The following is a 22921-nucleotide window of genomic DNA, read 5'->3' on the forward strand; positions in this document are numbered from 1 at the left end:
TAATTTAAAATAAGTGTGTGCTGTATGCTTTGAGGAAGAATAAACGGTAGCGTGGTTCTTTTAAGACCGTTTGTCAAGATCTGGTCCGGGGACCACGAGGGCTCCAAATGCATCCCCTTACGAGTGTACAAATGGAACCAAATGTGCACCCTTGGTTCCATTTGTACACTCTCAGAGTTACATTTTACAGTGTAGATTGGGGTCCCAGAGAATGAATTAAAAAAGTTATCAAATGGCGGTCTGTGGCCTAATGCATATTAAACTGGGGATCCTTGAAATATAAAATAATCAATTTTTTTTAGGCATAAACAGACCTTGCAGAGTGAGCTTGGCCCTGCAGGAGACAGTGCCCACACTGTTAGTGGCGACACAGCTGTACTCCCCAGAGTGTTTCATCTGGCCACGGCTGATCTCCAGCGCTGCCGTGTTGTCGTCGTACGACATGGAGAACTCGGCGCCCTGGCTCAAAGGCACGCCGTCCTTCGTCCAAGAAACCTCGATAGGCGAGGAGCCCGCAACGCGACACTCAAAACGGACCAGCTGGCCCTCAGTCTGCTGCAGACTGGTGATTTTCTTAGGGAAGGTCGGGGGCGTTTTAGCCTCTGGAATAAGGAGGAGGATGTGATTTAAAAAAAAAAAAAGTAAAAAAAAAAAAAACAATTTTAAAAAATAAATAAAAATAAAAGAATACATTCTAAAGTCCTTAAATATGTAATTTTGGATACAAAAAGAGTATTAACACTAATGTTAAGAAGCTGGTATATTGTATTGCCAGATAATTGTCTAGATGTAAGCGAGCGCATGTGAGCCTGGCGGTGCTTCACCTTGGACACTGAGCTTGCAGGTGGAGGAGGCGGATCCGATATGGTTCTCTGCCTTGCAGGTGTACTCTCCGACGTCAGCCTTGGCGGCTTTACTGAGCTTCAAAATGGCAACGCCCTTAGAGAACTCTGTCTTACAGTTGGGGCTGGACCTCACTTTACCGTCCTCTTTGAACCAAGACACCTTGATCTCAGGCGTGCCGCCCACTTGGCATTTTAGGGCAACTGCATCTCCTGCAGTCACCTCCATGGCTTCCAAGCCCTCAATGAAATAGGGTGGTTCTACAGCGGCAGATCACACACCGTTCAGACAAAACACGAAAATACAGAATAACACACACAGAAACAATCCATTGTTATCAGACAAAAACGAGCAAACCAACCTAGAATGGACACCGTGGCCTGGCATCTGTCCTTCCCAGCGTCATTGGACACCTCACAAGAGTACTTCCCGGCAGCCTCTTTGTCGTCCGTGCTCAGACACTCCAGCATACAGGCGCTTTCGGTGGTGGTGATGTTGTACTTATAAGAGGCAAAGAGCTGCTGGTCGTCTTTGCACCAGTTCACTGTGATCTTTGGGCTTCCGGTGTACGTGCACTCTAGAGTCAGTGGTTTGCCCTTCTCAACCGAGACATCCTTCAGCTTCTTAGTGAAGCATGCTGGCTCTGAGTGACAATCAAAGACATTAGTTTAGTTAATACGATAGTTAATATAAGAACGTACATCATTTGAACAAATATTATTTGGGGAAGTTGTTAGATATTAGACTGACCTTTGACAGACAGGTTAACTTGACAGCTTTCCTTGCCAGCATCGTTAATGACCTGGCACGCGAATTCGCCAGCGTGGGACTTATCCACATTGAAAAGCTCCAGAGTGGCTTTGTTATCCTTCAAGGCAATGTCACAGGCAATGTCAGAGGAGATTCCAGGCACAATCTCCTTGGTTCCTTTGAACCATTTCACTTTGAGAGGGGCACTGCCTTTCACCAGGGCTGAAAATGTCACACTACCGCCTGCCATAGCTTCCATAGGCTGTGGCTGCACCACGAAAGACGCGGGCTCTGTTTGCAAAGACAAAGTAAGGGCTATCAGAAGAAGAGTAACTGACAATGAACCAATTAATGACAACTTAATTAACAACTTAACTTACTGCCTCGCAACAAGAACAGCAGCAACAACAACAACAACAACAACAACAACAACAACAACGACAGAAACAACACAACCGACGATTACACTAACATCACAAGGACCCAAAGCAACAACATGATGATCTATTGCTTACTGACCTTTCACAATGAAAGAGCCACTGGTTTCACTGGATCCAGCCTGGTTGACGGCCCTGCATTTATACAGTCCAGAGTCTGACAACTTAAGAGTGGGCACCTTCAGTGTGCAGCTGTTGTCACTGAATGCAATCTCATAATTTGGCCCACTCTGTACCTCCGCCCCATCGTGGAACCATGAGATAGTGAATGGAGCCGTGCCAGACACTTTGCATTCCATTTCTCCGGCAATTCCGACAACAGTATTACAATCCTTCAACTGTCTTGAGAATGTCGGAGGTATGTGTTTATCTGTGTGGGAGGGAAATCAGTTATAAACGAGGGCATCAGGCAACACACAGACACAAACATGAACATTGTTATACTGTCAGATCACACTGCATGTAGTATAGGAGTTGGACACCAACCTAGGACAACGAGGTTTATCTTACTCAGCTCCCTGCCAATCTCGTTTTTAACCTCAAATGTGTACTCTCCAGTGTCCACCCTCTCTGTAGAGAGGACCTTGAGGCTGGAGATCATCTTAGAGAAGGATATTTTGTATTTCATGCCAGTGGCCAGTTCAACCCCGTCCTTGAACCACTTAGGTATGAGCTCGGGTGATCCGCCCACTTTGACCTCTAGGGCGGCAATATCACCTGCAGTCACACTCAACGCGTCAGGCTTATCCACTATCTTAGCGGGTTCTGAAAATGAAGAGAACAGGGCAGAGAGAGTTCTTATAAAAACCTGCGAGACGAAAACACACACACACACTCAAAGAACTGCAAGAGAAGAGAGACACAATTAGATTTGGTCACAAACCTATAACAGTCAAGATAGCAAAACATTCCACATTGCCAGCATCGTTTTTGAGTTGGCAGGTGTATTTCCCTGCCGTGGTGAGATCAGCCTGAAAAACTGTAAGAGTGAGCTGGTTGTTAGCAAAGGTGATTTTCCTGTTGTCACTGTCCCTGAGAATGTGATCCGTGTCCTGAACCCAGGACACAGTAATGGGCTCTGAGCCTTTTACTGTGGCGACAAGGGTCACCTCCTCCCCCATTATCACTGTCATGTTCGACAGTTTCTTCACGAATGATGGAGGTTCTGAAGAGAGGGAGAAAACAATGCATAGAGGCAAAGTCAGCAAGGTGACAAACTGACAAACCCGGAAAATCTACATCTACCACACTATCAGATTTCTACTGACCTCTCAGTTTAACTGACGCTTGGCAGGTATCACTTCCTACACTGTTAGAGACTTTGCACTCGTACTCGGCGGCGTCCGAGGGTTCGAGTCCAATGATATGCAGCGTAGCCGAGCTGCCCTCGGCCACCATCTTATACTTCCTGCTCTCCATCAGAGGCTTCCTGTCTTTGAACCAGGTTACCTGGAATGGAGCCGTACCGTTCATCTCACAGTACAGACTCACATCCTTGCCCTTCAGCCCTTCGACCGGCTGGGGCACTTTGGTGAAAGATGGAGGGTCTACAAGGAAATCGAAAAACCGTTTAGAGGCACAAAGGACAGACTAACCGTATTGAAATGTACCAATGTTGTCGCTCACTCTAAAAGGTCTCAATGGTACGATGGCGCCCAAAGCTGGGTGGCCAACGCATCAGAGAGAGAGAGTGGAGAAAAAGAGTGAACTACCTTTAACGGTAAGAGTAGTGCTGCAGCTGACACTGCCAGCATCATTTTGAGCTTCACAGGTGAAAACTCCATCATGGTCAAAGCTGGTGCTCAGCAGTTCCAGGACTGCTACAGAGTCAACGAATGATGTCCTGTAGTTGCCACCGTCCGTGACCTTATTGTCGCTTTTGTACCAGGTCATTGTCAGAGGAGCCGTGCCTTGGACTTTGCACTCGAGGCGAACTGGCTCACCCTGTTTCACAAACTTAGTGGCAGGGAGTTTCAGGACAAATTCAGGGCGTTCTGGAAAGCCAAAATGTAAATGTATTAGGAGGTAGAGGTGGCCGTTTAGTAAATATTAAACGACAAAAAAGGGAGAGGGTGGGCTAATGAGCTGAGGTGATGAGCTGAAGACAGTTTGTTAGCAGCAGGCAACACAAAGGAAGACATTTAGGGGGGAAACAGGAGTTCTGAGGAGTCGAGGAAAATCTCACACCCAGTTCTAGAACAGAAACGCGTGAGATGAAGGTGAAGATGAAGCAAGAGTGTTGACGTTGAAGGAAGATAGTAAACCACACCTTTGACCGTCAGGTCGGCACTGCAGCGCGCAGAGCCAGCGTCGTTGCTCACTTGACAAGAGTAGACCCCGCTCTGGGCCACGCCAACCGTGTAGAGATCTAAGAAACAGGACTGGCCCTCCAGTCCTGTGAAACAAGCGGGTCCGGCCATGAGCTCTGTGTCGTCCTTAAACCATTTCACTGTGAACGGAGCTGTTCCTTCAAATGTGCCTTTGAATCGTACGTTGGAGTTGGGCAGTGCGGCCTGCGACTCAGGCTGCACCACAAAGCTGGGAGGTTCTGAAGTGGACAAGACGGAGTAAGTTATAAAAGAGACACTCACCTTTCACTCCACACCTGTAGGGCTGATGGGGGAAATATTGACCAGTGATGCTTTACAGAGTACTAATCTAACCTTTGACCCTGAGTGATGCGCTGCATTCACAGTTTCCTGCTTTGTTGGTTAGTTTGCAGGTATAGGAGCCTGCATCTGAACGCTCCAGCTGTTCCATCTCGATGGAAACTGAGTTGTCCTGCTGGATGAGTTTGTGTTTTACACCACTGGTGATTTTGCTGCCATCTTTGTGCCACTCCACAGATATGGGCAGAGAGCCAGATATCTTACAACAAATCTGAACAAAGGAGCCCAATATCTCCTGCATGTCTGACAGTGGCTTGGTGAAACTTGGAGGAATGACTTGTTCTGTTTGCACAAGAACCACAAATCCATTAGGACATTCATTCAACATCATTGAAAATCATCCATGACCATTTTGTTTTGTCTTCGCTGGAAAATAGACGATCTACACGCTCACAACGTGTCGCGTGGTGACGTGTTGTGAGATTGTAGATCTGCTATTTTTTTGCTGAATTGGGACAAGTGGTTTACATAATGTAGTTTCACACCAACCTAAGACAACCAGTTTGACCGTGCAGCTGCAGGTACTGATGTGGTTGGCAACCTCAAACACATAGTCTCCTTGATCTTCCTTCTGAGCTGTCTGAATTTTCAGACTACTGACGTTCTTCTCAAAGCTCAGTTTGTGTTGCCTGATAGACTGAAGCTCTTTGCCGTCTTTCATCCATTTGACTCTGAGCTCAGGGGAGCCGGTCACCTTACAGTCCAAACTGACTGGGTCTCCGACTGTCACTTTTATAATCTCAGGTTTCTCTGTGATCTGAGGGGGTTCTATAATATAAAACAACATCTGTTATCTAACACAATAGCATGACAAGGTTCTTCAAAATGATCTCTAAATCAGATGACGTACATCATTTCGGACTGACCAAAATGTCTGGATACTCAATAATTGAACGTTAAAGTCGAGCTCAAAAAAACAAAAAACAAAAAACAAAGATAAGCTCAAATCTACCTTGCACCGAGAGGGCTGCAAAGCACTTGTCCTGCCCTGCTTCGTTTACCACCTGGCAGGTGTATTTCCCGCTGTGACTGGCCTCACAGGCAGGGATCCTGAGAGTGGCCACGTTGTTCTCAAACGTCCTCTCAATCTTAGAATCCTCCTGGATCCAGCTCTCGTCTTTTTGCCATTGTACAGAGAGAGTGGGAGAGCCCTTCACCATGCACTGAAACTCGGCCATTTTGCCCAGAACTGTGGCAGTGTTCTCAATCCTCTTGGTAAACGATGGTGGTTCTAACATGAAACCAATTAAATATTAATATCAGTGGTTGTTTTTTTAACAAAAGGCTAAATGGAAAATCTGATTATCTACTCGTATATCGTTGCTGTCGGGCAGAAACCTTGTATGTCCATATTTCAACTTTTTATGTTATTTTTTTTCTAAATAATTTCCTACTTTGTCGTGCAAAACATAGCAAAAATAGCCGATCAACAAGCTCATAGCACGTCGTGAACTTGTAGATCTGCCATTTTTGCTATTAAGTGCAAGTGAGAGTGATTAACTCTGTTTCAGGTTTTATAAATATTGAACCAATGAAAAGTATTAACAAGAGCTTGTGACTAAATAATAACTACATTGGATTAATTGGAACACGGGTTGTTTTTTCTATTTCCTGAAAAGTTCAGTTTTTTTGACATACAAGGTTTCCACCTGACACAGACGATACGTACAGTATGCAGACAAACCAACCTTTGATGCCTAGCGTTGCTTTACACGTGCAGCTTCCCACCTCGTTTGCAGCCGTACACTGATACTCGCCTATATCTACGCTGTCACATTTCTGCACCTCTAGAGCCACGGTGCTGTTGAGCTGGGAGACGGCGTGCTTGGCACTGGGTTTGAGCTCCTTGGCATCTTTGTGCCACGTTATGTCAAACGGACCGGTACCGGTCACCTGACACTGAAATGAGGCACTGGAACCTCGGACAATATCAGCCGAGGACAGCTCTCTAACAAATGACGGAGGCTCTGAGATGACAGGAAACAGAGAGTTGTTACGAGTTTGTAGAGAACTGTGTTCTACAAATACATGTTTAAAGTTGGTTAAAGTGATGTTTTTGTGAGTATTGTGATAGTATTCATTGCAATAGTGGTTGTTCAGTAACAGGGGTCTCGCCGTCTCTCCAGCTCTTTAGTAAACAGGAAATTCATTTTCAGGTGGGTTGCCAATTCTATCCAGTTCAGGGGAGTTAATCGATTTATCAATGATATTATGTGCTCATTTCTTTATTTCCTCACTTCCAAATTAACTTGTTTATCCTGTATCCTGTATGAGTTCTCTCTCCTGATTGGATACAATTGGTATCCCAACCTGAAAATGTAATTTCTGTTTAGTGTTTACTTAAGAGCTGGAGAGACCAGTTACTGATTGCTAGCAGAATATTATTTCCAAATTCAAAATACTATTTAACACTTATTTTAACCAAAATAACATTTTTAACTATGTATTTTAATGCGGCAGTGGTTGAAACTACGGCACTATTATTTCTAAATGGATCTCATTGGTCCCATTAAACCAGTTGATGGCTCAACCAACCTTTGACTTTCAGTTCCATGCTGCAGCTCTCACTGCCCGCTTCATTGCGAGCCTCACAGTAGTACTGGCCCGTGTCTTTCACATCGGAAGCACTTATCTCCAGAGAGGCTACTGAGTTCACAAAGGACACCCTGTGCCTATCACTGGGACTGATCTCACAGCCCTCTCTGAACCAGTAGATGTCTATCTCAGGTGTCCCGGTCACCTGGCACTCAAACACTTTACTCTGACCGGGGCGCACCACCGACACACGGTCAGGGGTGCGTACGAACTTAGGAGGCTCTACGAAATCAAATGAAACGACGGGGGAGAGGTGTCAGATGAGATAATGACATCAGAATAAACTGAATCTGTTAATTATTCATGAATAACACGTGAATGACCTTTGACAAAGAGCGTTGCCTGGCATGAGGTGGAACCGACGTCGTTGTTTATCTCACAGACATATTCTCCAGAGTCTGAACATTTAGCAAAGAACAGCTCCAGTGAACTGGAGGCGTTGTCCTTGATCACAGAGCAGTCGGAGCTGGAGAAAATCTCCTTTTTGTCTTTGAACCACTTAATGGTCAACGGCGGGGTGCCAGATACAAGGACATTAAACTGGACCTTTGATCCGGGTAAAACGTTCATCGAGTCTGGCTTTTCGAGAACACACGGTGGTTCTGTAAGGGGAAAAGACAATGGCAGTGACTGTCACAACTGTCATTATACAATATACAGTATATAATATCGTCTCTGTCGGGTGGAAACCTCATATGTCCAAAACTGTTACTTTTCAGGATTAAAATTCAAAAATATAGAAAATAGCAGATCTACAACCTCAAAACATTTTGTGCGTTTTGAGCTTGTCGATCTGCTATTTTTGATACTTTTGTGTGGCACTGTAATATGATCAAGTAGGGCATTAATTTCCAAAAAAATACAAAAAGTAAGAATATGGAGATAAGAGGTTTCTGCCCGACAGCGACGATATAATATATAATATACTATAATATGAACGAGATGAATAGTGTTGTAACCTTTAACAAACAGGGTCCCGGAGCACTGGTCAGAGCCTGCTTTGTTTTGAGCCATGCAGGTGTAGCTTCCACCGTCTTTACGGTGAAGATCAGAGATCTCCAGGCAAGCTACGTTTTCATAGAACGTGCATTTGAGTCTTTCGTCAGCCTGGATCTGTTTCTCATCTTTGTACCACTGCACACTTATGGGAAGAGAACCAGACACCAGGCAGTCCAGGTGGGCAAACGATCCCTTGATACCCTCCGTTTGCTTCAGCTTTCTCGTGAAAGAGGGTGGTAATATTTGATCTAGCGTAGAGAAATGAAGGTAGCGAGAGCAACAATTCATTAAGACCTGAAACCGATTCTACAAAATGTCTTCTAAATCCTAACAGTTTTCTGAAAAACGTATGTTTCTATATCAGTGGTGCTCAAACTTTTTCATGTCAAGGACCCCCAAAATGATATGTATTTGGCTGCGGACCCCCATCTCAAATGATGTTGTTCCAGGGACCCCCAGAAGCAAAGATTTGAGTTAAAAGTGTTCGCTTTAAAAGAATATAAATATATTAATTTGCACACATTTTCTTGATTTTTCAAAAATAGCAGATCTACAAGCTATGAGCTTGTAGATCTGCTATTTTTGAATAGCCAAAGTGTAAAATAATGCTTTTTTAGCTCAAATCAAAAAGTGACACAGATGCGTTCCAGGTCTTAATGGGTTAACTTATCACAAAACATAATTATCATACGCAGATGGCTTCAACGGGTTCAAACGAATGAACTAACCTAGAACAGTGAGCGTGGCCTCACAGGAACTGAATCCGCCGTCGTTTGAAACCTCAAAGGTGTATTCACCATTGTCACTTTTCTCTGTTTTCAGAGTCTTCAGAATAGAGGAGGTGTCTGTGCTCTGCACTTTATATCTCTGACCCGAGGTCAGCTCTTTGCCCTCCTTCAACCACCTGACCTTCAGGGGTTTAGTGCCTGAAAACCTGCACTCCAGAGTAGCTGGGTCTCCCTGGGTGACACTGATGGACTGGGCCTCCTCTGAGATTTTAGCCGGCTCTGAGATGTCAAACAACACAGTCAACAAACAGTCTCCCGTAGATCACTCAAATATATCCTAATAATAACTGATAGAGAGCCTAAGGACGGCCAGTGGTGGACAGTAACAAAGTACATTTGCAGTGAATTTGTTGATTATCTGTAATTTACTACAGCATTTTTGTATTTATTTAGTTTGGAAGCTTATGACTTTCACTCCACTACTTTTAAAAGACAAATATCGTACTTTTCCCCTCTTAATTTCTAGGAAGGGACCTGATCTACAAGCTCACAACGTGTCACTAAGCGACACGTTGTGAGCTTGTAGCTCAGCTATTTTCACTATTGTGGAGAGGTTTTGAAAATGTATGAATAAAAAGAAAAGCACATACTTTTGATTAAGTATTTTTAAGAGCAAGTACTCCAGTAATCGAACTCAAGTACAAATTCGAGTGAGCAGCTTTTACTTGTTAGTGGATAAATATTTGACATGGGAGTATCTATGCTTTGTCTCAACTACTGGGATCGAGTACTTTGTCCACCACTGGGAACGGCCTTTAGCTTATAGCATCAGAACCAACCTTTGACAGTCAACACAGCGGAGCATTTCTGGCTCCCGGCCGGGTTGTGAGCCTGGCAGGTGTATTTTCCACCATGCGTGGCCTGTGTGTTGGTAATACGCAGAAGAGCTGTCTTGTTCTCATACGTGATGTGAACGTGCTCAGCCTCTTTGAGCTCATGGTCGTCTTTAAGCCAGGTGATAGTCATGGGCTCGGAGCCCTTCAGCGTGCACTGCAGACTAACCTCCGTGCACGCCACACAACTCACGTTCTCCAGCTTTTGGACAAATGACGGCGGTTCTAGAAGTGAACAGCAGCAAACACAGATGTCTGACTTCCACAATACTGGAGTATGTTTTATGAGCAAATCTCTTAAAATGGCTTTTTTAAGGGCAATAATTATGTAATATTTATCCAGTAGACGGTGCTTGTCAGTGTTGCCAAGTTGCCAAGTTTGTAACCGATTGTGTGCTTGTTTTTTTGGGGGATGAAACACAATTAACGGGTTGAGGGGTTTGGGGCTTCTTGATTGGTTGTTGGGAAAATACAACAAACTACTGTTTATTTGACTTTTGACACTGTAAGTGTAATAAGTGTATCATATGCCTGAAACTTCTCTCTGTGATGGACTCAATGATTTGTCTCATAAAGAGGTCTCATATGGCAAACCGTTTGAAATCAATTGGACACTTTATAGTAAAATTCTGAATTCGGGTAAAAAAAAAAAGAAGTCAGAACTTTGATATCAATGGTTTTGAACTGTGATATAAAAAAATATATAATAAATTTAAAAAAAAAGAAGAAAAAAAAGATATCCGGATTCAGAAATTTTATATGACTTTTAATTATTAAAGGTAGGGTAAGTGATTTGCGTTGGTTAAAATAATTGTTAAATAGCTCTATATTCTGATAGTACTTATTGCTATAGAGTGTTTGTTCAGTATTAGGAGTCTCCTTGTCTCTCCACCTCTTTATTAAACAGAAAATGCATTTTCGTTTCAGTTTCAGTTTCATTTCCAATTTTATCCAACCAGGACAGAGAACTTAATCAGGATACAGATTAAACAAGTGAAATTGGAAGTGATGACACTAAGAAATGAAAATTGGAACTGGAACACTATACAAATTAAGCTTTCTCCTGATTGGCTGAGATTTTGACACCTACCGAAAAATGTATTTTCTGTTTATTAAAGAGCTGGAGAGACAGGGAGACATCTGTTACTGAAGAAACACTCTATAGCAATGATTACTATCAGAATATAGTATTTTAACCTTTTAACAAAATACTTTTTGTTTTAACCAAAAAATATCACCCTACCTTTAATGAAATGAGTGCATCCTCTAGATCCTCTAGATGCACTCACTAGTCTACTCATGAGGGGGGATAATGGCATACTAAATCAACCCTCTATTCTTAAAAAAACGGACCTGAGTTGGCTCTGTACTTAGTGCACTCTTTGCGCACTCTTCTTTCCCTCTACACCAAATCTCTTCGCCGAAAATCGCCAAACTATAGCTCACAAAGGCAATTTTCACTATTTTTTTCATGTTTTGATATTTTTTGAAAACTTTCACCAATAATAGGGATCTATTATTAATTGATTATTTTATAAAATTATTCATTATTGATTAGTTTTATAATCGATTAACTAAATTAATTGTTGCACCCCTGAATACAAGCGCCCTCTAGTGGATATAAAGTACACAGCGCCCATCTAACTGCAGCAGCGAACCATGTATTTTGTAAACCAACCTTTCAGTGTTACTTGACAATCACAAGACGCCTTTCCCACTTCATTGTCAACGGTACACTGGTACGTCCCCGCGTCCCCTGCCTCTACTGCCAGGACCTGCAGGGCCACCTGGCCATCCTTCACTGTGATCCTGTGTCTCTTATCGTTCCTAACCGGCTTGGCGTTCTTATGAAACGACACGGAGAACGGAGCCGAGCCGGAGACCTGGGCCTCCAGAATCACCTCCGAACCCTTAACCACATCCCTGGGCTCTAAGCTCCTCACAAACACTGGAGGCTCTGAGAGAAGAGAGCAGCCATGTCAGCTCCTCATGCACTGAGACAACCTTGTTGTAAAACACTGTAGCAGTGGTGGAAAGTAACTATGTACATTTGACTCAAGTACTGTACTCAAGAATAATTTTGAGGCACATTTACTTTACTTGAGTATTTCATTTTTTTTAAATACTGTATACTTCTACTCAGCTATATACATCTGAGGGCAAATATTGTACTTTTTACTCCATTAAAATGATTTGACAGCTTTAGTTAATAGTGACATATTGTATACTTGGTCTATTAAAGAATAGCCGATCTACAAGCTCACAATCTTTACTGTTCAAGCCCACAGGCTCAAGATCAGCTATTTTCAAAAGAAATTGACAAATTTGGGAAGATTATTATTTTTACTTTGGTATTGTAAGTATATTTTGATGCCAATACTTTTGTACTTTTACTCAAGTCAAATCTTGAATACAGGACTTGTACTTGTTAACAGAGTATTTTTATATTGTGCTACTGATACTTTTACTTAAGTAATAACAATCAGAGTACTTCTTCCACCACTGACAATTAGAAGAGAAAGAATAACCCTGGTACGAAGCTAAAAGTGAACCGACCTTTGACCGTCACTGTGCTGCTGCAGCAGTCACTGCCAGCCTCGCTGGACGCCACACACACATAATCTCCACTATCCTCAACAGTACAGTCCACTACCTCCAGGGAAGCCACAGAGCCCGTCACGGACATTCTATATTTGTGACTGTCACCGATGTCGATCTGGTTCTTGGACCATTTGAAGCTGATCACAGGGCTGCCTGTGGCCTTACACTCCAGTCTCAGAGTGCTGCCGCTGGTCACCAGCTTGGTCGCCTCGAGTTTCGTCACAAACACGGGAGGCTCTGAGAGTAAGAGGTTAACATCCGTTTGAGATCATTTTTATAAGACATTCGAAGTTAGCAAAAAAAAAAATTGTCGAGCAAGTCAGAGACATTTCTACCTATTTCATCTTTGAAGAAGAAAAAAACTAAGACATATCAGAGCATGTAAAAGACTTGGCACCTTTGACAAAGAGGACTGTGGTACAGTCCACCTTCCCAGCATCATTGGATACTTGGCATGTGTATTTGGCAGAGTCGCCAGGTTTCACTTTGTGAAGCTCCAAAGAGCTCGAAGAGGCGTCTTTCTTTATAAAACACGAGCCTCCAGTGGCAATCTCTTTGTCTTCTCTGAACCACTTAACAAGCAGTGGAGCCGTTCCAGTGAAGGCTGCTTTGAAGGTAACCGTGGTTGCCGGTATAACCTGCTGGTTGTCTGGTTTCACTGTGAAAACTGGGGGTTCTAGAAGCCATTAAGAAGACACTCCATGTTAGCATTAAATCATTTAGCTAGTCTACACAACAAATGGAGTAACATACTGTAATTCTAAGAGAAAGGCAGGAGAATTCATAACCTTTGACATAGATTGTTCCACTGGTTTCCTTAAAGCCTGCAGAGTTGGTGGCTTTGCACATATACACTCCAGAGTCAGCCTTCTCAAGGCAAATGACTCGGAGCGTCGCAGAGCTATCCTTAAATTCAGGCTGGAACTTGGTGCCATGCTTAATCTCCTTGTCATCTTTAAACCAACTTATGGTCATGGGTTGAGACCCAGACACTTTACAGTCCATGGACACATCAGTGCCAATGTTCCCATCCACTCTTTTCAGAGACTTTGTAAAAGACGGAGGCATTATGCGATCTGGTTATTGAAGAGAAAACACCCCATGAGTTATTAACTTCCAATGCCATAGTAGCTATTTATAATAAGATACGTATTTAATTTAAAAAAAGCACATCTGTAATTACAACTGTGTTTGTTAAATAATGATAAAATATATAATCATACAAAAGAAGTTAATATTAATAGCTCTCAATAAGGATTAGTTCTGTAAAAGAGGAGGGTCTAACCTAAGACGGTAACTGAGCATGTGCACTGGTCCTTTCCAACTTTATTGGCCACCTCCATCCTGTACTCAGAAGTGTCTCCTTTTTCTGCAGTAAGAATCTTTAGGCTGGAAACATTGTCCTTGAGAGCCATTTTATATTTACGACCAGTCGTGATCTCCTTGCCGTCTTTAAACCATTTCACTTTAAGCTCTGGGCTTCCAGCGATCGTACACTCCAAGTTGGCTGAATCTCCTGCTGTCACACTGATGGACTCTGCAGGTTCTAAGATTCTGGCTGGTTCTGGGATGAGATAGAACCAGTTATGAAGGGTAAATAGCCTACATAATGGAATGCGCTTTTACGTACGATGTCTATGCACACATATCTCAGTTGAAGTTATCTTCTGACCTTGCACGGTTAGAGTGGAGTCACATTTCTGCTGGCCAGCCTCATTCTCGGCTTGGCACGTGTACTTGCCACCGTGGCCGATGGCCACTACTGTAAACGAAAGGCTAGCGACGTTGTTGTCAAACTCCATCTTGACGTTTGGATCGTCATCTCTCAGTATCTCAGTGTCTTTCATCCATTTAACAGTGATGGGAGCTGAGCCTTTTAGGGTTCCCTGCAGTTTCGCTGCGTTTCCCAACACCGCAGTGGCACTGTCGACTCTCTTTGAAAATACTGGCGGCTCTGTACAAAACACATCATAATCAACAGACTGGGTCTAACGCGTCATGACTCAATAACCTGGATACATCTATTTCATCTAGTGCTGCAACTATTAGAGAATATTCTATTGATTTCTTTTTCACCAAGAAGTTGAATCGATTAACCACTTGAGCTTTATTGTTTAATTCGTGTCATGCAAAGATAGTAAAAACTGCCGATCTGCAAGCTCACAACGGGCTCTATTGCGACCCGTTGTGAGCTAGATTGGATATTTTCACTATTTTTTTAAGTTTTAGAATTTTGTTTTCAGATTTCCTCCTATAATTACATGCCCAAAATAGGGATGAATTAATAATTGATTATTTTACTAGATTATCTGTGATTATTATATATTTTTTTATCTATACAATCAATTAGTAATTGTTGTCCCCCTAATTTCATCAATGTCAAACTAACCTTTCAGCTTGACCTGTGCCTTGGTGGTGACTTTACCCACACTGTTGGACACGACACACTGATAATCTCCCACATCGACACTTTCGAACGGCTGGATCTCCAGCCTGGCGAGAGAATCCTGGGAAACGATCTTATATTTCGAATCGGTAGAGATGGCCTTCTTGTTTTTGAACCAGGTGATGTCAAAAGGAGCACTGCCTGTGATCTCACACTGCAGCTGAGCAGCGCTTCCCTTCACAGTCTCTACTGTCTGAAGCTCCTTTCTAATGGATGGAGGCTCTGAGAGTCGGGAGAACATGCATGATTACACAAGACCTTCACTGATGTCTCACTGAATAATATGACTTGTGAACTATATGGCTCTTTTCGACTACGATGAGTAACCTAGAACCTTCCATGATAACCTGAAACCTTCCAGAATCCATGAAGTTCTGTGTGATATTTTGTTTACGTTCCACGTACCAGAACCACCACTGAACGGAGAGGCACGTCATAAGAAGACTAAGAAGACAGACTTTTTCTGTTTGATTCAGCTGTTTACTATTTATTTTTTTATTGTGAAACTAGCCGATCTAATAAGCTTGTAGCTTGTAGATCGGCTATTTCTTTAATTTTCTTTTTACATTTCTGAAAAGCAGGGCCCAAATTAGGTTCTGAGAACCTCATTTGAAACTCAGTATGTCATGGAAGCAAATCCAGAACCCATGAATAAGGCTTATTCTTGTAGTGGAAAAGAGCCATTATTGAACAGTGTCTGACTGACAAACCTTTAACAGCTATCTCTGTGTTGCAGCTTTCACTCCCAGCGTTATTTGACACCTCACACGTGTACCTTCCACTGTCTGTGACAATAAGATTGATGAACTCCAAAGTGGCGACGCCGCCCTTGAGAGAGGTTTTGTATTTGTCTCCGTCACTGAGCTCTATCTCATTCCAGAACCAGTGAACGCGGAGTTCAGGCGATCCTTTGATGGAGCACTGCAGGCGTGCGGCTATGCCCTGTTTCCAAGTAACATTTGGATCCATTTTCTTTACAAACGAGGGGGGCTCTGAAAAGTGTGTTTTACCATTGTAAAAAAAAGAAAGAGAAAAGAGGAATCATTTAATCACCACGGTGAAAGGGTGAAAAACTACATGAATTGTGGAAAAAACGAAATAAAGTGTGGAAAAACAAGTGTGAAAAAACAAAAGTGTTAAGAATTAAAGAAAGTGTGAAAGACAAAAGAAAGTATGATAAATAAAAGAAAGTGTGAAAGACAAAAGTGTGAAAAAACGAAAGTGTGAAAAATTAAAGAAAGTGTGAAGTATGAGAAACATAAGAAAATGTTAAAGATAAAAGAAAGTATGAGAAACGAAAGAAAGTATGAAGGACAAAAGCAAAAGGAAGAGCAAGACAATAGCATTTAGCACCAGCACAGAAGAGTGCTGAAGAGCCTTAACTTCAGCGTCACTCCATCAGCTCCTTTCAAGAGAACAGCGTTCATTAAAATTGAAAGATCAGCCAGATCTCCCACGAAAGATCTTACCTTGCACTGTCACCTGCGCCTCGCAGGTCGAACTGCCGGCCTCGTTAGTGGCTGTGCACGCGTATTTCCCAGAGTCCTTTACTTTGGACTTGGGTATCTCAAGAACGGCCACCTTGTCCTCAAAGGACATTTTGCAATCCATCGTTTGGTGGCACTTTTTGCCGTCTCTGGTCCAGGTGGTGGTGACACTCGTGTCCTCATCCACCTGGCACTCCAGCCTCAGCGGCTCATCCACCGCCGCTGAGAGCGACGCAATGGACTTCACAAAGCTGGGTTTGTTGATAACCCTGAGCTCGGTGGTGAAAGTAGCGGCTCCAACTTTGTTGGAGGCCTTACAGAGATACATACCCTGGTCACTCGTCTCAAGCTTTTTAATCTGAAGGGAACATTTGCTCTTTTCGCTTTTCATGACATGGTTTGCCCCTGAAGAGACGGCCATGTTGTCCTTGTGCCAGACAATCTCCATGGGCGAGGAACCAGTGAGCGAACACTGGAACAGAGCTTGTTTGCCGACAAATAGAGTCATGGGGTCTGGTTTCGATACAAATACCGGTGGATACATTTCTAAGGAGAGCAGGCAGAACAGCAGGCAGAACATCATGTAAATAGCAGGAAACCACCATGTGCATATTGTAATGCATCAGCAAAAATACATGAAACAATACTTTACGGCAATTCAACAAGACAACAAATATCGTTATGTCGTGGGTCTTACCCGTCACAATGAGTGTGGCAGAACAGCTGTCGGTGCCGTACTGGTTAGTGGCCTTGCAGGTGTATTCTCCACTGTCCAGCTTCATCGGTTTCACCACCTCCAGGGAGGAAGTGGTCTGGCGACTGATGATCCTGTATTTTTCGGTGTGTTTGAGCTCCTGCTCAGCCTTGTACCATCTGAAGGTGACGTTGGGGGCGTCCTCGATCTCACATTCAAACCTGGCAGCGCTGCCAACGTTGATCTCGATGGGGTCGATTTTTTGCTTGAAGACAGGTGGCACTGTGGCACGCACAGAGGAAGTAAAAAAGGTCAAGTTAGTATTGAAGTGGGAGAAGATATCGTTTTTTTTTCATGTATAATGAGATACAGGAGCAGGGATGGTGGAATGTGACAACAATGGTGGGAGACATTCCAGGAGTGACTGTGGAGGAGAAAGATGGTGGGGTAAAATGGCTAAAAGACAGCAAGAACACCAGCCCCATTGGCCATTGCACGGCAGCCATTTTGCCATGTGTGTATATTTATATACATTTAAATTAAAATGTAATTAATACGATTATTTTGCCAGTTAACCAATTTCAACCTGGCTTCTGTTTTCAAACATGAAATAATAGCCAAAATAGCAAGCACACAACGTGTCATGATCCGATGCATTGTGAGCTTGTAGATCGGCTATATTCGCTATTTGTTGTTTTTGTTGTTGTGATTTCATTTTTAAGGCATTTTGCAATAGGGAGGCCGCAGCCAGAGGCTGAGGCAATTTGGGGGTCCTTGGCATGGAAAAGTTTGGGACCCCCTGCTCTAGACAAATAACATGGGGATAGGTTCAGGCTGGAGGGAAAAGATGACACCATGACAGATTGAAATGCTGGAGGCATGCAAACCAATGCAACCCAGTGAAGTGAATGGACCAAGAGTGACATTTCATGGATGGAAAATAAAAACACAAGTTTTCATGGTATAGTGACCGTGAAAAGAACATGAAATGAAATGGAGCCTGTAGGCCAGTGTCATGACAGTCTTATTAGCCAGATGCTTAGCTCTTGGAGACAGTTAAGCATTTGGTTTGACTCCTGATTTTCCTGGCCTACAGGCTGGAGACCCTGCAGTGGTGCGGATGAGGTTCACATAGTGAGTTAGTGCTGTAGGAAGTGACCTGCCAGGGAACTCATGCTGTGCTGTGAAATGACACCGAGGGGAAACCTGTTGTCTCAAGGACACAACAGATCCTCGATACGTGACTTACAGTATTAGTTCCAAAGTGAAGATAATTGCCTAATTTATGCTCTGTCATACAGTGGTGCGGACCGAAAACAGCCAATCAATAAGCGCACATACAGATCGGCTATTTTCGCGACACCATGATACAACAAAGTATAAATCGGGCTTTAGAATGATGAATGATGACAAGATAATTTTAGAAGGCCCATTATTCAAACCTCTGGAGACCACAGTGAGTGTCGAGGTTGTTGTCGTCTTGCCCACTTCATTCTCAGCCTCACAGACATATTCTCCTTGATGTTTCTCCTTGACAACTTTGTTGATTGTTAGTGTGTATGTGTCGTGATCTGTAGAACACTTGAACTCTTTGCCAGATTTCACCAATTGTCCGTTGAAAAACCAGTTCACCTGGGTGACATGCTTAATGGTTGTGCTGAGGGTCATCTTACTGTCCTCCTCAATGGATACGTCCTCCAGAGAGGTGACTACAACGGGGTATTCTCTCTGTTCTGGTCTGGCCACTGTCATCACCTGTTTGAACGACTCCTCCCTGTGTTCCCTCTGGACACTAATGTCCACAGACTGCTCTGTGGGGACAGGCGCAGGGGGGAGGGCGGTGGTGATGTCAGCGGCTCCTACGTCTCTCGCGCGGCCTTTCGCCGACACAGACCTAACCTCCTGCCTGGAGACCTGCACTGACTGCTGGAACTCCATGTGGGATTCTGAAGACACTTTGACCACTTGGGAAAAGTCTGTCTGCTCCTTGGATTCCTGCACAACAAGCCGTTGTTCGGCTGTGACGGATTCAAGAGACATTTTAGATTGCGTTTTGAGAGCGGCGGCTTGAATCTTGACGGCAGTGAAGTCCACTGCGCTCTCTGCTACTTCTTTGGAGCGGGCTGAGCTGACCTGTGCTTTCTGAGGCTTGTCTATCTGCATGGTGCCAGGCTGTTCTGACGTGAGAACATGCTGCTCCTGGTAAACTATAGCATGGAGAGCTGCCTGCAGTTCAGTCCTGAGGTCAGCCATCTGGGGGTATTTTCCCTCAAAAGCCAGGGTGATTTCCAAGGGGGCACCCGCTGTTGTGATGAGGTATGTAAACACAGAACATTTGGGCTCTTTCTGAACCTTGACTTCCTGTATCTGAGCTGCCTCTAACCTCCCGACAACATCAGCCAGTAACAGAGGCTGGTCGCGGGCCACAGCAGACTGCAGGGCATCTTTCAGCTGACGTTTGATATTCACACTGGATGCTTTGGGAATCTGAATCACAAAAGTCATCTCTTTGGGAAGTGCTGTGCTTTCTTTGGACTCTGAGGCCATCATGGACAGCTTAGGCTGTGTGGTGACACTAACTTTAGTTGACTCTGACTTAACAATCTCCTGAGAGAGCTCGCCCCTCAGAACTCGTTTTTCGTCCATCAGTATCGACTGTCTGACTGACTGACCCTCCTGGATCTGCACAGCAAAGTCCTGCTCCGCTGCCGGCAGAGGCACACTGCTCTCCGTAGAGATTTCCTTCTCCTCTATCTGCACTTGCTCTGTGGGGACTTTGGGCTCAACGGCTGTCTGACAGGTAAATCTGTCTACGGCTGTTAGGCCCTCGGTATGACCTTCTTCCAAGGCCTGGCTATCTGCTACGCTGGTGACGTGGATCACATTCCAGCGCTCCTCTTTCTGAACTAAAGCACGCTGCTGTTTAGCGTCGCTGGCAAAGGGAGTCTCCTTCGGGAGCTGCATGGGCTGAGAGGAGACGTGGAGAACGTTCTGAGGCCTGGGCTCTGTTCTAAGCTGGGACTGAACTCCCGTCACAGTCACGTCTAAATGTTTGTGATAATCTGCTGTGAGCTCAAGTCTCTCCTCTGACGTGGCTGCATGTCTCCTGGCCTTTTCCTGTTTCTGTGCTGCCACCTGCTGGTCAGGCTTCTCAATAACAAGAATGCCCTCTTTGGGTAATGTCTGCACTGGCTGTGTTGAGTGGAGATGTAGTGGAGTCGCGGTCTCTTTCTGTGGCTGTATGGTCATAGTACTGGCTTTGGCCTCAAACTCTGATGTGTCCTCACACACGACTGTCTTCTGCTCATCCTGGGTGACAGTGTGCAACAGAGTGGGACTTTTCCTGGCACCTGCCTTCTCTGGCACCGGTTTCTCACAGGTGAACCTTGTCTCCGATGGGAGAAGGTCCTGATCTGTGATCACCTGCAGGTGTAACAACTGTTCTCCCTCCACCTGTGACTGAATGGACAAAGCACTGTCCAGACTGGGCAGGTGCTGGGTCTGCTCGGCTTGGAGAGTTTGCTTCTCCTCAGCTGTAAGAGCTGACCTCATCACTCTATCCTTAGACAGCTGGGCTGTCTCCTGACCAGGCCTTTCCATGGAGAACTTGGTCTCCTTAGATAAAGCATGTTTGGACTCACTAACTGAAGCCATAATAGGTCTGGGTGGCTCTTTGCCTGTTGAGGACTTGACAGCAGAATGTGCACTATCTATCACTGTGGTGTGACCCTCAGCGAGCAGCCGCTGCTCTGTCGACTGGGCTGAGTATAAGATCTTAACTCCCTCTGTGACTTTATAGCTCTTCTCCTCGTGTGGTTTGGGGATTTCATGTGACTGTTCTTTCAGCATAGACAGCCGGGATTCCACCTGATGTCCGCTGACTAGATGTTTAGGTTCTGACGTTGGCTGCACCTTGCTGGACCTCCTGTCAGTGGGAGGCCCTGTGCTAACAGTAGAAAGAGGGGTGAGCTCCTCGGCTACAGCCGACATCACCTGTGACCTCTTCTCCCTAGCAGCCTGGAGCTGAATGACCTCAGGACTCTGGATGCGCTCACAGTGTTGCTCTGTGAGGTCCTGCCTCTCCTGTACAGAGGATGTAAAGGCAGCCGCGTGAAGCTGTTTCAAGGGAACGGCTGAAGCCTGAGGCGGATGGGTGGGAGCCGTAGACACCCTCTCCTCCACCTCATGAGACTGCAGCACTGCAGCCTGGTGTGTGACCTGCTCTCTGTGTAGAGTAGCAGCTGAGATATCCAGCTCTCTAAGAGCTCCCACCTGTTCACTGGGAATAACCTGCCTGTCCTCAGTACCGATGGTGTAGACCATCTGGTCTGACCTGTCCTGACCTGGAAGGCTCACCTGGTACAAACGGGATTCAGTGGCTTGCTCCGTCACTGAGACTTTATAACCTTTCGTCTGAACCGTTTTGCGCTGTTCCTGTTGCCGGGACACAGACACCGTCTCCCTGAACACGACCAGCTCGGCGCTGCAAGACGCCTGTCCAAACTGGTTGGAAGCCTTGCACGAGTAGACGCCGCTGTCGTCCTGCTTGACAGCCTGCATATTGAGGCAGCCAGAGCCGTCAGCGTTGGCCACAATGACACACTTCCTACTGGGCTGAATCTGAAACGCCCCCTTACACCAGTGCACCACAGGGACTGGGTCGCCGGTGGCTTTGTACTTAAAAGACACGTCGCCTCCCTCCGAGCATCGCACAGAGTTGATCTGAACTGTGAAACTAGGGGGCTGACCCTTGAACATCTTCTCTACCCATTTCTCTGCCCGGGCAATGTCCTTCTGTTTCACCTCAAGGTACGTAGTACAGGTTGTCTGTCCGAACCGGTTAGTGGCCGTACACGAGTACTCTCCCTCATACTGTTTTGTTACCTGGGTTATTATCAGTGTGTACTCCTCTCTCTCCTCTATCAGTTTGTAAACTGAGGAGCTCTGGATGACTTTTCCGTTGTGGAACCACTGAACGGTGGGTTTAGGGAACCCAGACAGTGTGACAGTAAACCTAGCCGTCTCTCCATCAGTCGCGGCTGCTGGAGAGAGTTGGGAGAGGAAAACTGGCTTTTCTTTTTTCTTCTCTAAAGAGCTAGAGAAACGTTTGGATTCTGGCTCGAGTTCAAGTGTCTTAGTTTTTTGTGGAAGCTGTATTCCGGTATAGTAGGTTTCTTCTCGTTCCTCCACGGTGGTGATGGTGGTGCTAGAACGCTCTGTCAGGAAATAATAATGAGCAAGGTTCATAATCATATCGGGAACAAGAAACCTAGCCAGGTCAAAGTTCACTGTGGGAAAAAAGGAATGAATATGAACAAGGCTTTGGATAAGATCCTTTTCAAACCAAAGTGTGTATTTTTATCATACTTGTGTATGGATGGACAACTACTGATGTGATATACCATTTAAATTCTTGGTAACACTTGCTGTGTATCCCATGTCTAAAAATACTTCTGCTTATAACACTGTATAATTATAGTTAAAAGCACTCATAAATACTCATAATGCTTTATACAATAATCATAGCACATTATAAGGCATTTTGTAATGACTTATAAGGTCAAGTATAAATGCATTGTAGCATGCTTATAACAGTGTATGATTACAAGTTGTGAGCAATTTTATAATGCTGTATAATCACTCTAATAATGCATCATAATCACTGTTAAAATCCAAAATACTGTAATAATAAGTCACTTTATGTGGTTGTTTTATACAAATATATTATAGGCAAGATTATCTATCGATGCAAGATTATAGAGACAATTATAATACCTGA

General features: G+C 44.4%; 1 protein-coding gene across 2 annotated transcripts in view; it reads right to left on the reverse strand.

The window, feature by feature from the left end:
- LOC308073539 (titin-like) overlaps nt 1-22921 on the reverse strand; it is a 248000-nt gene that overhangs the window by 164659 nt on the left and 60420 nt on the right. Inside the window, exons 40-51 of one of the 2 annotated variants that reach the window (XM_080412477.1) lie at nt 18585-22358; nt 17146-17424; nt 16431-16994; nt 3743-4024; nt 3299-3577; nt 2914-3195; nt 2517-2795; nt 2113-2400; nt 1594-1884; nt 1205-1486; nt 825-1103; nt 315-602 (exon numbers count right to left, since the gene is read on the reverse strand). In XM_080412477.1, coding sequence (XP_080268603.1) covers nt 315-602; nt 825-1103; nt 1205-1486; nt 1594-1884; nt 2113-2400; nt 2517-2795; nt 2914-3195; nt 3299-3577; nt 3743-4024; nt 16431-16994; nt 17146-17424; nt 18585-22358 — 7167 coding nt within the window. Of the gene's footprint in view, nt 1-314; nt 603-824; nt 1104-1204; nt 1487-1593; nt 1885-2112; nt 2401-2516; nt 2796-2913; nt 3196-3298; nt 3578-3742; nt 4025-16430; nt 16995-17145; nt 17425-18584; nt 22359-22921 lie in introns of those variants that run through there. The other variant, XM_080412476.1, reaches the window with a different exon arrangement.

This window comes from Gymnoscopelus braueri (genome assembly GCF_963280865.1).
Source record: "Gymnoscopelus braueri genome assembly, chromosome: 18".
Classification (NCBI taxonomy): Eukaryota; Metazoa; Chordata; class Actinopteri; order Myctophiformes; family Myctophidae; genus Gymnoscopelus; species Gymnoscopelus braueri.